Source organism: Podarcis muralis, chromosome 9 (genome assembly GCF_964188315.1).
Source record: "Podarcis muralis chromosome 9, rPodMur119.hap1.1, whole genome shotgun sequence".
NCBI classification, from domain to species: Eukaryota; Metazoa; Chordata; class Lepidosauria; order Squamata; family Lacertidae; genus Podarcis; species Podarcis muralis.
Genome location: NC_135663.1, coordinates 21,201,628 through 21,216,234, shown reverse-complemented (window position 1 = coordinate 21,216,234; position 14,607 = coordinate 21,201,628). Strand labels below are relative to the sequence as shown.

The window sequence follows — 14,607 nt, the reverse complement described above, 5'->3', positions numbered from 1 at the left end:
CTGGCCTGGAAAGCAGTGGCTCTTTAAAACTGCACCAACACCAGACCCAGGGGCTACTCTTGGTTCTCTATTACCCCTTTCATCACTAATCTGATAAGATCTATTGAAATGTAAATATTAAGTAAGGAGGATAAATGCTTGATCCAAAAAGCAATACATACAACAATGCTTGTAAAAATAAATTAATAATAATAATAATCTGACTAACTGTTGCATCAGGAATCTACTGGCAGCACAATCCTATACATTGTGAAGTGAACCCCATAAGAAAACCCCATTGATAGGAATGGAAATAAACCCCATTGATGTCAATGAGATTTGTTCCCAGGCAAATGTGCATAGGGTTGCAGCCTTCAGAAAACAATAAGTTTTCGGATAACACAGAGTTGGGTTCAATGGGAAGAGCTGCCTTCTGGCTGAAGGAGTCCTTCCCTCAGAGGAACTTTTGGGTCCAACCCATAGAAGCCAAGAGATGCCAGGGCCTGGGGGGCAGCCTTAACAAAGCACCTGCATGCTGTCATGAGGGAGTGTCTTCATCTGCTGAATGCCCTATAGGGCATGTATTTTTCCATAGCCAGCAGTTTTAAAGTCCTTCTTGTGGACTAGACTGAGAGGGTTTAACTTCCCCACTCGCTGCAGTGCTTTGTCTACTATTTTATTGTTTCATATCACTTCATTTCATTTTTGATGCCACCACCGAATCAGTAGGATCTTGGGGTGCCAGAAAAAATGAATGCTTGACCTGGTTGGACTGCAACTCCCATCAGCCTCAGCTAGAGCAGAAATGGAAAGGGATGGTGGGCATTGCAGTCCAAAATACCTGTTGGGTATACCCTGATATACAACATATTGTGCTTCTGCACAATTGGTGGATTCTGTCATATCCTAAAAGAGGGAAGAAGAACAGAACTAATAAAACAAAGGAATATCCAGGTGTATAAAGAGATACTCAGCTCCTACTCAGAATTGAACTCTTGAAATTAATGGACATGACTAACAGAAGTCCATTCATTTACATAGATCTACTCTTAACTTAGGTCAGACACAACCCAGGTTAACAAATATAATCTAAAATATTTTTAACAGCTGGATGGATAGATAAGCAAATGTAAGTTACCTGTCTCGCTGCCAATTAAAGGCTGATTTGCAAAGTGCATGATCAGGTCTCTCAAGCTTAGAAACTCGTTAAAACCAAACTTGTATGAAGACCCAGTGTACTCCACGTGAAAATGTTTCACAGAATCCCTTGCTCTGAAACAAAAATAAGGCTGTTGAAACATGAAATATGCATTCTTCTTAGCTCAGGAAGGATAGTAAATTTTATGGAGATATCAAGACACCAGGTGAGCCATCAGAGAAGACAACCCTTTGTACGCATGAGCGGCTTGTTCCTAGTCTGTCTTTACAGCCTCCCTCCATCTGCCCATTGCATCCCACCAATCACAAGAGTTAGTTGCCCATTTTCAGCAAGTCCAGTTTCATTTTCTGTTGTCCCATTATTGCTGTTCCCATGGCATACAGAGCAACCACAGTGGAAAGTAGATGGGGGCTAGATGGGGTAGATAGAAGCGATAGGTATGTGGGAAGGCAGACAGGTAGGTAGGTAGATGGATGATATCAATATCACACCAGGCTCTCAAAGCTAGCCAGCTCAACATTGAGCATTCAATGATGGTGTCAGGCAGATCTCATTTGGGAGTATATTGAATAGTCACATGCCATTACAGTAAAGGCCCTGTCTGTCGTAACCCAGACACCAAATATACGATAGAGATGGGACACCATCATCATATTAACAACAACAACAAATAAATTTCTTATACCCTTCCCATCTGACTGGGTTGCCCCAGCCACTCTTGGCAGCTTCCAACAAAAATACAGGAAAAACAGGAGGAGGAGGAGGTGGTGGAAAGGAAGGTCACAACTGTTGATCTCAACAGTATGGGATGACGTAAGGGATAGTGATGATACTGTACCTTACTGAGAGAGAGTAAAGATCAGCCTTGCCATCGCTCTTCCTTAGGAGGTAGCTTCCATCACTGCCATTGGAAAGAAGAAGTGCCTCTGCTGCATGACGAGTAAGACTGTCATGGTACCACCTAACAAAACATCAAAGTTCAGCATCCATTAGCTACTGTATTGTTAGCTGTAGTGGTGGTGGGGGGGGAGAGACTTTTATGTTATGAAAATCTCATAAGATCAAATTTTTACGGGGTAGCTGTGTTACTCTGTTACAGCAAAGAGCAGCAACAGAGACTTGAGGAAGATTATTATTATTTATTATGCCATAGGTTTTCATGTGCCCACATCATCAGGCATGGAATGTGATCTGACATAGATAGATAGATAGATAGATAGATAGATAGATAGATAGAGGGAGGAGAACAGGATCTGACTGGACTGAATCCTGAACTTCACCAACTCACTCTCTCTCTCTCTCTCTCTCTCTCTCTCTCTCACACACACACACACACACACACACACACACTGTGGTGACTTGGCATCACCATAACATCTAAAGAACTTAAAAAGAAAGCATTGGGATCACGTTCTAAGTGCACTCCTAATTGCTTTTTCCTTTCCTTTGTATGGGCAGCTTGTGAGCTGTGTCTGCAGTGGAAGATTCTGCCCCCCTTTGTAGTCTCTGCTGGCCTTCATTCCAACCCTCCCCCCCCAAAAAAAATTTATAGGCAAGCATTGGAACAACTGGAATCTCTCACCGCTTGGAGATTGGACTGGTGTGTAGAAATGTCTACCATATAGACTCTACTGAGCAACTACACAAGAACATCTAAGGATCACTTTAAAAGAGAAACCTGCCAACCACTCCACATATCTACCTGGGTGCATCTTCCACCCACCCACCATAAAATCTATCGTCTACAGCCAACAAGCCCTACAGTACGACGACATCTGTGTGCCTGACCATCCAACAGAGACTTCCAACTTCATGATTTATACCAGGGATTTCTTAAACTACAAAACCTGCCCCAATGAAGTGGAGAAGCTAATCAACAAACCCAGACTGGTACCCAGGAATACCAATACTCCCCATGAGCCCCAAGAAAATTTATACAAAATAATACACTTTTCCTGACACAGAATTTTGAATGTCTGAACGCCCTTTTTTGCAGGCAGTGGAGGAGTAAGAGATTAGATATAAAGATACACACAGAGACTTTATGATATCCGTATCCAATATCATTCTGTTCACCCCACCACCACCCCATTGGTATGCTTTTCCATGTGCAAAGTTCGCTGTCATTCTTATGTTGTTTATTTTAACAGGTGGGTTAGGCTGAAAGAAAGGAATCTGCCAAGCATAGTGTTAAGAATTTGTTCAAGGCATTTTGCTGCCTGAAGCACATCCTACTAGTCGCCTCCCCACCCCCACCCATAGCTGTCAACTTTTTCCTTTTCTTGCGAGGAATCCTATTTGGAATAAGGGAATTTCCCTTTAAAAAAGGGAAAAGTTGACAGCTATGTCCCCACCCCAAGGCAAGCTGTGTGATACCCAAGACTGGCCAAGTAATTTTGGCACCCGAGACAGAAAACCCTACAAGCAACTCTGCACCCCACATCTCTTCCTGGCTGTAAAATGACAACAAATACCTAACAACCTACTACCTTTTCAAGACACCCTAAATCAGCTGCCTGGTGCAGTCACCTTTCTCTCTGCAACGTTTGGGCCGCTCCTGATTTTACTTATTCATATATTTTCTTATCTACCCAGTAACTCCAAGGCAGGTTACAGCAATGGAAGAAACAGTTATAAAAAGAGATAAAACTGTTATAATGATAAAAACCAGTATGGTGTGGTGATTAGAGTGTTGGCCTAAGACCGGGGAGGTCAGAGTCCAACTCCCCATTCGGCAGTGAAGCTTGCTGGGTGACCTTGGGTCAGTGACAGCCATTCAGCCCTCCTTCCCGCCCTCCCTCCCAGAGTTGTTGTGAAGATAAAATGGAGAGGAGCAGAACCACGTATGCAACCTTGAACTCCTTGAAGGAATGGTAGGATACAGCTACAAAAATAAATAAATAAATAAATAAATAAATAAATAAATAAATAAATAAAAATAAATAAATAAATAGCAGGGCTTTTTTCCAGCCAGAACTCACTGGACCTCAGGTGAGTTCTGGCACCTCTCTCTCAGGTGGGCGCCATTGTCATTATAAGAGAAAAAGGGATGCATTCATAGTGAGTTTCAGCACCTCTTTTTCTACAAAAATAGCACTGTTGTTGTTGTTTAGTCGTTTAGTTGTGTCCGACTCTTCGTGACCCCATGGACCAGAGCACGCCAGGCACTCCTGTCTTTCACCGCCTCCCGCAGTTTGGTCAAACTCATGCTGGTAGCTTCGAGAACACTATCCAACCATCTCGTCCTCTGTCGTCCCCTTCTCCTTGTGCCCTCAATCTTTCCCAACATCAGGGTCTTTTCCAGGGAGTCTTCTCTTCTCATGAGGTGGCCAAAGTATTGGAGCCTCAGCTTCACAATCTGTCCTTCCAGTGAGCACTCAGGGATGATTTCCTTAAGAATGGATAGGTTTGATCTTCTTGCAGTCCATGGGACTCTCAAGAGTCTCCTCCAGCACCATAATTCAAAAGCATCAATTCTTCGGCGATCAGCCTTCTTTATGGTCCAGCTCTCACTAGCACTAGTAATAAGTAAATTTGTTCCAAGGTGGGATGAACGAAACAAAAATGCTTTACCTGTCAAAGGTCGGGTTAAAGTGCCTTCTGTGCGTCCATGTGTAAACCAGTGGTTTCAACTGCACAAGACATTCTCGAACCGTCTTGGCGAGTTTCTAAATCTGCATTTCCTGAAGTCTTATTTTCCAGGAAGCCATCTTATTGTTACACTTCCCCTTTTGGACAGATGAAGCATGCCAGAAATGCTGCTGTGCTGAGCTACATATATGCTTCACACACCCCTCTGCACGCAGCCAACCTCAATAATCTACTACATATTGGTCGGAGTGAAACAATATAAACTGAAAGCTTTTGCAGATGATCTAGTTTTAACATTACAGGAGCCAGTATCTAGTACAAAAAGAGTTTTAGAACTGATTCATGAATTTGGTCGGGTGGCGGGATTTAAGCTGAACAAGCAAAAGACCAAGGTTTTGGCCAAAAACTTGACATCTACAGAAACAGAGGGGTTTCAGAAAGAAACAGAACTAAGTGTTGTTAAAAAATTGAAATACCTGGGGGTCCATTTGTCCTCTAAAAATCTGAATTTATTCAAAGACAATTATGAAAAAAGTTGGGTAGAAATCAAAAAAGATTTGGAAATTTGGTCAAGACTGAAACTTTCCTTGTTGGGTCGAATTGCAGCTATAAAAATGAATGTATTGCCGAAAATGTTATTTTTGTTCCAGGCCCTACAGATTGTGGACAGAGTGGAATGTTTTGGAAAGTGGCAGAAGGATATTTCCAAATTTGTCTGGCAGGGCAAAAAGCCCCGAATAAAGTTTAAAATACTAACTGACTCGAAAGAAAGAGGGGGGTTTGCCCTGCCAGACTTGAGGTTGTATTACGAATCTGCAGCCTTCTGCTGGTTGAAGGACTGGTTTTTGTTGGAGAACACTGATGTCCTAGATCTGGAAGGGTTTGACAATGCCTTTGGTTGGCATGCATATTTGTGGTACGACAAGGTTAAAGCTCACAAATTGTTTAAAAACCATATTGTCAGAAAAGCATTATTCATGGTCTGGATGAAATACAAGGACTTGCTAGAGGGCAAGACCCCGAGGTGGCTATCACCGATGGAGGCCAAGGCTCGAAAAAGACCTAACATGGAGGCCTACTGGCCGAAATATTGGGAAATAATTGAAAAAATTGGAGACAATTGGAGGCTGCAGAGCCAGGAGAAACTAAAAAATAAGGTGCGAGACTGGTTACATTATGCTCAAATTCAAGAGGTGTTTAAAATAGATAAAAAAGTTGGTTTCCAGGTGGAAAAATCGAAATTAGAGACGGAACTGTTAGAACCAAAGACTAAGATACTTTCTAGAATGTACAACTTGCTGCTTAAATGGAATACACAGGATGAGACAGTAAAATCTGCCATGATAAAGTGGGCGCAGGACATTGGGCATAACATTATGTTTGAGGACTGGGAAAGGTTATGGAACACCGGAATGAAATTCACGGCATGTAATGCCTTGAAGGAAAACATTATGAAAATGATATACCGGTGGTACATGACCCCAGTCAAGCTTGCTAAGATATACCATTTGTCTGACAATAAATGCTGGAAATGTAAGGAGGCTGAAGGGACATTCTTTCACCTCTGGTGGACCTGCCCAAAAGTGAAGGCCTTCTGGGAAATGATACACAATGAGCTAAAAAAGGTATTTAGGTATACCTTTCCCAAGAAACCAGAGGCCTTCCTCCTGGGCATGGTGGACCAGAAAGTGTTAAAGAAGGATAGAACTTTGTTTATGTATGCTACTACAGCAGCAAGAATTCTCATCGCAAAGCACTGGAAGACACCAGATTTACCCACGCTGGAAGAATGGCAGACGCAGTTGATGGACTACATGGAACTGGCTGAAATGACTGGCAGAATCCGAGATTTGGGCGAGGAAACAATGGAAGAGGACTGGAAAAAATTTAAGGATTATTTGCAAAAACACTATAAGTTGTATGAATGTTAAAAAATACGCACGATTATGAATTTTTTTTTTTGCTTTAGCAACTTGATTAGGTAAACTGAAAATTAAGACAAGGAAAAAAGAGGTGGTAATATGAAATAACTTTATTATGTTAATTTTAAATGTACAAAGTCGGGATATAATATTGTGAATTTAGAAACATAATAACTGAAAGATACAGTAAGTTAAGAAACAAGGTAACAAATTGCTGAAACTTTTATTACAAAGAATGCAGAATCGGGAGGATGTGGGGAAGTCCATTTGGAATATTGAAAAAACTACTGAAAATTGGATTGTAATGACCTTTTTATTATTTTGGTTTTGTATTTGTTTCTTGTAATTTCTTACCCAAATTTTGTGTCTACGACCTTAAGAAAAGAAACTCAATAAAAATTTTTTATAAATAAATAAATAAATAATAATCTACTACATATTACACGCAGTAGGTATTTAGTGACCCAAGCTAGGCAGTAAAATGCAAGATGTTTTAGATATAAAACCAGTGTAATTGAGCTGTAGAAACAGAAGGAAGGACCAAAGATGCAGTAGCATTCATAAATATCAATCTTTTGCACAGGGCATTAGCAATCTGAGGGTCACATATTATTATTATTAATTGTTGTTATTACTATTATTATTATTATTAAAGGAAGAACTTTACAAATATTGGTATTTTATATAGATACATAATATGTGGCCATTGTCCTGTGAAATCTCAGAAGTCGAAGAGGGCCAAGTAGAGTTCCTTACCATTATATATGGTAATGCCCATGACTTTATCTCAATTCACACCACAGCCCAGCCTTTTTCAACCTGGTGCCCCTGAAACCAGCCCCACCCAGCTCCCATTTTTGCCTCATTAACCCAATTCAATATCCCATAATGTAACGGACTAGGGAGCAAAACCCTCCACACTAATAATCCTGGCCATTTAAAAAAGCCAAAATGAGGCTACATGCATTTGCGAAATATGCTGTTATTTTTATTAGTCACTTTTGTACTCTGCTTCTTCAAGACTCTGGAAGATGAGGATTCAAATCCCAAATCAGCCATGAAGCTTGCTGGGTGGACTTGGGCCAGTCACTCAGCTCAAACGACCTCACAGGGTGCTTGTGAGGATTAAATGGAGTGGGCTGGGTTGGGGAAACCATGTATGCCAACCTGAGCTCCTTGGAGGAAAGCTGGAATATAAAGGTAATAATAAACACAAAGACTGAGGCAGCTCACAACATAAAAAAAAAAAAATCACAAGCTATTTTGCTATCAATAAGGTAACACAATTTAGTGTTGTGTTGTCAGAAGAAATGTGCTCATCAAGGGTTGTGGTGTCATGGTAAGGAGACATAATCTACATGTGGAAGGGTCTAGGCTGACTCCAGCTAAGACTGGGAAGGCATGTCTGAAACCCAGAGGAGTCGCTGCCTGTCAGTCTACACCAACCTTCACCAACCAGATGTTTTGGACTACAAGTCCATTCAGTTCTAGCCAGCACAGATGTTGGTGGAGACGGGCTGATGGAGGTTGTCCAAAACATATAGTGGCAGGGCTGGCTGCTGGCCTTGCCAAAGAAAAAGGATTCCAGGTTCCTGGGTCGTGGAAGTGAAAGAAGCAAAGGCATATGGATTTGTCCTATCTTAATTGGAATTTGGGCTACTGGCTTAAGCTACTGGGATAAGCTCAATACACAGAACCCTAAATAAGACAACTGAATGGTAGTTATTGGTTTGATGTGAACGATTATTGGACTAGGGGAAGGGGGAGGTTTTGTTTATTTTTATATGTTCATTAGTGGGCCTGACTATTGCTTTGTTTATTATTAGAGTACAGTGGTACCTTGGTTTGCATATGTCTTGGTTTGCATACGTTTTGGATTACAAACACGGTAAACCTGGAAGTGCGTGTCCCGGTTTGCAACCTTTTTTTGGATTACCACCTTCTTTTTTTGGATTACGAACCAAAATTTTTTGGAGGCCCCATTGGCGAAAGCACGCCTTGGGTTATAACCTGCTTTGGTTTACAAACGGACCTCCGGAATGGATTATGGTTGTAAACCAAGGGTATCACTGTATGCTTTATTCAATGGATGTTATATGAAATCTTAATGTATTATATGATTCCGCCACACCCACCCTTTTCCTGTTATGGTAATATGTATTGTATATATATTTTCTCTGTAAGTCACATGGAGACCTTTGGGGGTCTAATAAATCTAATAAACAAAATGAAAATGCTAAGATTAGAAGCTACTCCGAGAAGCACCTACACAGACCCCGTAGAAAGAAAATACAGTGGAACCTCGGTTTTCGAACGGAATCAGTTCCTGAAAACCATTCTACTTCCGAAACGTGTGAAAACCGAAAATTGAAAGCAGATGCCTCAGTACAATAGGAAAACTAAAAATGGGAGCCGTGTGGCACATTCGGCTTCTGAAAATCGTTCAAAAACCGAAACAGTTTTTCGGTGTTTGAAAGCCAAAACGTTAGACTACAGAGGCGCAGGGGTATATAAAGTGGGGGGCGGAGGGGGTGTGCCACCCCAGGTGCCACCGGGGGGGGTGACAAGACGGCCCCTGCCTCTCCCCAGCTGTAGAGCGGCCAAGGGCGCATGCAGTCAGTATGGGTGCCGCTCGCGCGCTGTCCATATGGGCGACCATATAGGCTGTCATACATGTGCACTCCGTACAGGATGCCATACATGTACATGCCCATGTGGCAACCCTTAAGGTTGCCGTGCAAGCGGCAGCCTGTACAGACAGCGCGCACGAGTGGCATCCCATATGGAGTGTGCAGGCTGCCGCGCATGCGCAATCCGTACGGGATGCTGCGTGTGTGCAGTCAGTACAGATGTCGCATGTGTGCCACCAGGCAGTTTGCCCCGCCCCCGGTGCCGGAGAGGGTTCCTCCGCCACTGCAGAGACGTTCGAAAACCGAGGTTCCACTGTAATAATACAGTGGTACCTCACAAGACGAATGCCTCACAAGACAAAAAACTCGCTAGACGAAAGGGTTTTTTGTTTTTTGAGCTGCTTCACAAGACGATTTTCCCTATGGGCGTGCTTCGCAAGACGGAAATGTCTTGCAAGTTTGTTTCCTTTTTCTTAACACCGTTAATACAGTTGCAACTTGACTTCGAGGAGCAACTCATAGAACGCGGTGTGGTAGCCTTTTTTGAGGTTTTTAAGGTTTTTTGAGGTTTTTGAAGCTTTTCCAAAACTTTCCCGACACCGTGCTTCGCAAACAAAAAAATCGCAAGACGACAAAACTCGCAGAACGAATTAATTTCGTCTTGCGAGGCACCACTGTATTCCAAAGGCTATTCATCAGGAAATAAGGATTTGTTTTAAGTTTTTCATGTGTGCTAAAACTCAGTCTAAGGTTTTTAAAACAACAGTAACGTTTAACCACATCAGTTAACAAACATGGATACATATGCTATAATGTTATTGCATTAGTTAAATAATTTGTTTAAATTGTTATTAAGGAAATGATTGTTTTTCTCCTTCCAATAAAGTACAGCAGAAAAGTTGTCCAAATATAAACAGTGAACTTATTAAACCTCACAATAATTTCATAGTTATCTGTCTATGTATTTCTAATAGTATAACCAAATCAGTAATTTTTGATATAACTGTAAAAACTACACTGAATATTTATTCCAAAAATGAAACCTTCCTCTGGTTGTAAATATTAAAATTATACCAGCAAGAATGAGTCTTTCGGTAAAAAAAATTAATGATTTAAATCAAGTCTTACTGACTAGTGATTTAAATCATGATTTAAATCGATTTGATTTAAATCAAATCCACCCTGTAGGAAATGCAAAGGGACAACACATTCTGGCAAAAACAAGTGCCCAAAACATATAATGTTGCAGTCATAAGCATATTTATGTGGGAGTAAGCATCAGTGAGAGGGACGCGGGTGGCGCTGTGGGATAAACCACAGAGCCTAGGACTTGCCGATCAGAAGGTTGGCGGTTCGAATCCCCACGAAGAGGTGAGCTCCCGTTGCTTGGTCCCTGCTCCTGCCAACCTAACAGTTCGAAAGCATGTCCAAGTGCAAGTAGATAAATAGGTACCGCTCCAGCAGGAAGGTTAACGGCGTTTCTGTGTGCTGCTCTGGTTCGCCAGAAGCGGCTTAGTCATGCTGGCCACATGACCCCCGGAAGCTGTACGCCAGCTCCCTCAGCCAATAAAGTGAGATGAGCGCCGCAACTCCAGAGTCATCCGCAACTCGACCTAATGGTCAGGGGTCCCTTTACCTTTAAGCATCAGTGAACACAGTGGAGCTTTGCCCTGAATAAACGTGCATTGTCAGGAACATTGCCTGCAGAGTGGTGGCAGTGACCACCTGAGGCTATACATGTGGGACATAACACCCGAGTATGTGCATTGGATCACAACCTTATACAATTTGGCACATGCATTTAAATCTATCCAGCTCCTTTGGAGAGGGCATGCAACTGGGGAGCTGCCGAGGCCAAAATTATCAACTGCTTTCACACAGTAGCTATGTACAAATTAGACAAACAGGTATACATAACCCAAAATAAAATTCAACAAAGGGAAGACGGGAGCAGAGTTGGCCAGTTCTCTCTGGACAGCTATTCTGATAAAACAAAGGTCATCCTTCTTCCCAGGACAAATCAGGCACAAAATGCATTCACAAAATACAGTGTTTAATTGCACTTGGCAACTTTGCTAGGCCTTATTTGCAGCTTCAAAAGGAAGACCAATGAGGGGTCTGATGCAATTTATTGGGATCAGGTCACATCAACTTACACTGATCCCAGTAAGTTACATCAGGCATCTGACTGGAGAATGCAGTCAGTGTGGGTGTAACATTGAGGTTGTTAGGAAAGTGAGCCACTTTGCCCCTTTAGAAGGAAAACGCCTGGAAGAAGAGGTTCAAAATAGAAATTGTGTGTCAACAGAGCTATTCTAAAATACCAGCATAGAACATGGAAGATGGGAACATGGAAAGCTGCCTCATACAGAGTCAGATCATTGGTCCATGCAGCTCTGCACTGTCTATACGGACGGGCAGTGGCTCTCTTGAGTTTCCAACTGGAGACATCCACAATCCGCTACTGTAGACTGAAACAGATCTTCTGCACGCAACGTATGTGTTCTATGGCCATTCTGTCATGGACAAGGCCTATATATACCAGGTCAGAATTGTACTCCACCTAGCCAGGTATTGCCTGTCACTGATGACTTCAGATCTTTGGGCAGGTATTTCCTAAACCCAATCTTTTAAACTGGAGATGCCAGGGCTTTAACATGGGACATTCTGGAAGTAAAGCATGTACTCTACCCCTCTGCACAAGCTGTGATGCTGTGTGGGGGAAACTTAAAGGATTCCCCTTTCCCCAAGCATACTATGTTCCCCATGGAAAATTTTCCATTGCATAAGTTCATTGGTAACAACGAATGGATGCCAACTGCAGATACGCTATTAGGCAACCTTGGCAGCGTCCAGGTTTTTTGCTTTGTTTGCTGAATACAAGTAAAAGCACGCCAAGCTAGGTCACCCTTTAGGGCATTAGAAAATTTTCCCAGTGCAAACAGAACATTTTCCGATGCAAATTAGCCTGTTCCCCAGGTTGCATGGTGAGTCCCCCCGCCCCAGTGGAAATAAAGACTCATGACACAATTATTAAGGTTAATGGGCTAAATAAGGCCACAACTTTATTGGTTACAGGTGATGAGCGGTATTGGCTTAGGCATTGGACCTAACCGACTATATCCAGCTTCAGCCCGTCCACTAGAAGTCCGGGAAGGGTTAACCACCAGTGGGGGGAGTCCTGCTGATGCACATCAACTAGGAACTCCCCAGAGTCACCGTTCAGGGGCGTGCCTTAGGCCCTCACCTCCATAGGCTTCGGACAGGCTTTGGAATCCTTTATCGGATAAGCGGGACAGGTGATGGCGCTTCCTCCCCTCTTCCATCTACATAACAATACCAATACTAATGCCTAACCGCCAATACCAAGAAAGTTGTAACGATTTGCTACGAGGTAGGTGAAAACCAAGTGGTCGGTGCCAATTTGCCAAGTGGAAAAATTCCTACCAGGCCCCTCAACGGCGACCAACCAAGGTCCATAGCAAGGTCAAAGACGAAAAAACCTTAAAGGGCGGGAGGGTGGAAACAGGAACAGCTGGAGGTGGCAAAAGAGGGAGATCCCTGGCTGCGCCTGCGTTAAATAAGGCAGACCACGCCCCCAGAGCCAGCCAATTGGCCGGCCAGGGAGTGACGCAGCAGCCGGGGATTCCCCCAATTGCACGTGTTGGGGCCGTGATGCCTGCAACCCCACCTCCTCTGTAGGGCGGAAGTGGCTAAACCCACATCACTGAAATTGCGTGAACCCACGGTGTGTGGGTTCAAGCCTTAGATCCCTTCTGAAGAGAGAGAAGAGAAGAGAAAATTATTTATTACGGCCATAGGCCCATACAGGTAAAAACAACACATAAATAACAGCTTGTGCACGTGGAAAAAAAACAGCCGCTAAAACACCACTATAACAATAAAATACTATAAGATGGAATGGCATACTACGCCTTAATTAGCTTGTAGTGCTCCTTGGCGTCGCTTTTGGGTAAGGACAGCGACCAGGAACCTAGCCACTTTCAGGGTCGTATGGGTATCCTTATACTGCAAGATTTGGGCAAGGTGGAATTTTGGTGGGGTACCCTCTAGTTTCTGTATGATTGGTCCCAACAAATTTGCCCGTGGCACATTGAACAAGGGGCAAGTGAACATAATGTGCTGGAGCGACTCCGGTGTCTCCTTATCACATTCGCACATGGCGGGGACTTGGCCCTTTGAGAATCTATGTCTCAGGACATTGGAGGGAAAAACGTTAAACCTCGCTTTGGTGAAGGCCAGTCTATGGGCAACGGTCGAAAGGGAGGAGAGGTATGATGGAACGCAGTAAGTTAAAGTAATACCAATGTTCTGAGGCGAACAAACACCTCCACCCAGCGTATAATTTCGCTGTAAGTCGATGTCATCCAGTCTTTGGCGGATCAGTCTTTGAGCAGTGATTTGGTCTAGTTTTAGGGAATCTGAGGGAGAGATTCCATAACTCAGGAGTTTGGCATGAATTCTACTAGTCCAAAGGCTAGAGAATTCATCTCGCCATAAGCATTGGACAAGGTAATGGTTTGGTAATCTATGCCACAATGATAACCAATAATTGAAGACTTGCTTCCACAGGCAAGTTTCTAAGGATGCGATCTTCAATTCTAGTCGCATGGCTGCGTTGCTTACGCACAGAGGGAGCATTAGGAGCTGACGTAGGAATTGGTTTTGCAGAGTCTCAAGGGGAGCAAGATCTGTCATCACGGCCCAGAGCAGGGCAGCATAAGCAAGCATGGCAGCCACTTTTGCCTTGAACACCTTTAGGGCCGAGGGAACATGCAAAGCTCCATCCGAAAAGAAAAATCGGAGGAGCGCATATGACAGAGTTTTGGCCTTGTTAAGTAGGTGTTGAATTTGAGCTTTCCACCCCAAATTGTATTGGAAAATAACTCCTAGGTATTGAAATTTTAGGACTTGCTCCATTTTTGCTCCACCAAGCTTCCATTCGTATAATCTCCGGCTTCTGGAGAAAATCAGAATCTTGGATTTACCATGGTTGATGGTTAATTGGTTGAGTTGACAATACGTGGCAAAGATCTTTAGAGCTCTGGTTAGTCCAACACGTGTATAAGATAGAAGTACCGCGTCGTCCGCATATAAAAGGAGTGGGCAGCGGTAATCCGCTAGTCTAGGCGCGTGTGTACTTGGAGATGAGTTAACTAGGGGTGCTCGCATGTCGCTGATGAATAGGTTGAATAGGCAGGGAGCCAATATACATCCTTGGCGCACTCCCTTGTTTATTGGTATCGAATTTGTGAGGTCGCCCGCAGGAGTAAGTCTCACTCTGGCAAGGGTACCTTCGTGGAGC

The 14,607-nt window shown here is 43.2% G+C and overlaps 1 protein-coding gene across 2 annotated transcripts in view; it reads right to left on the bottom strand.

Moving 5' to 3' along the window:
* Nucleotides 1-14,607, bottom strand: part of DAPP1 (dual adaptor of phosphotyrosine and 3-phosphoinositides 1) — a 32,129-nt gene that overhangs the window by 10,038 nt on the left and 7,484 nt on the right. For both annotated transcript variants that reach the window (XM_028743382.2, XM_077933873.1), the window contains exons 2-3: nt 1,977-2,099; nt 1,118-1,251 (exon numbers count right to left, since the gene is read on the bottom strand). In XM_028743382.2, the coding sequence (XP_028599215.1) occupies nt 1,118-1,251; nt 1,977-2,099 (257 nt within the window). The remainder of the gene's footprint in view (nt 1-1,117; nt 1,252-1,976; nt 2,100-14,607) is intronic.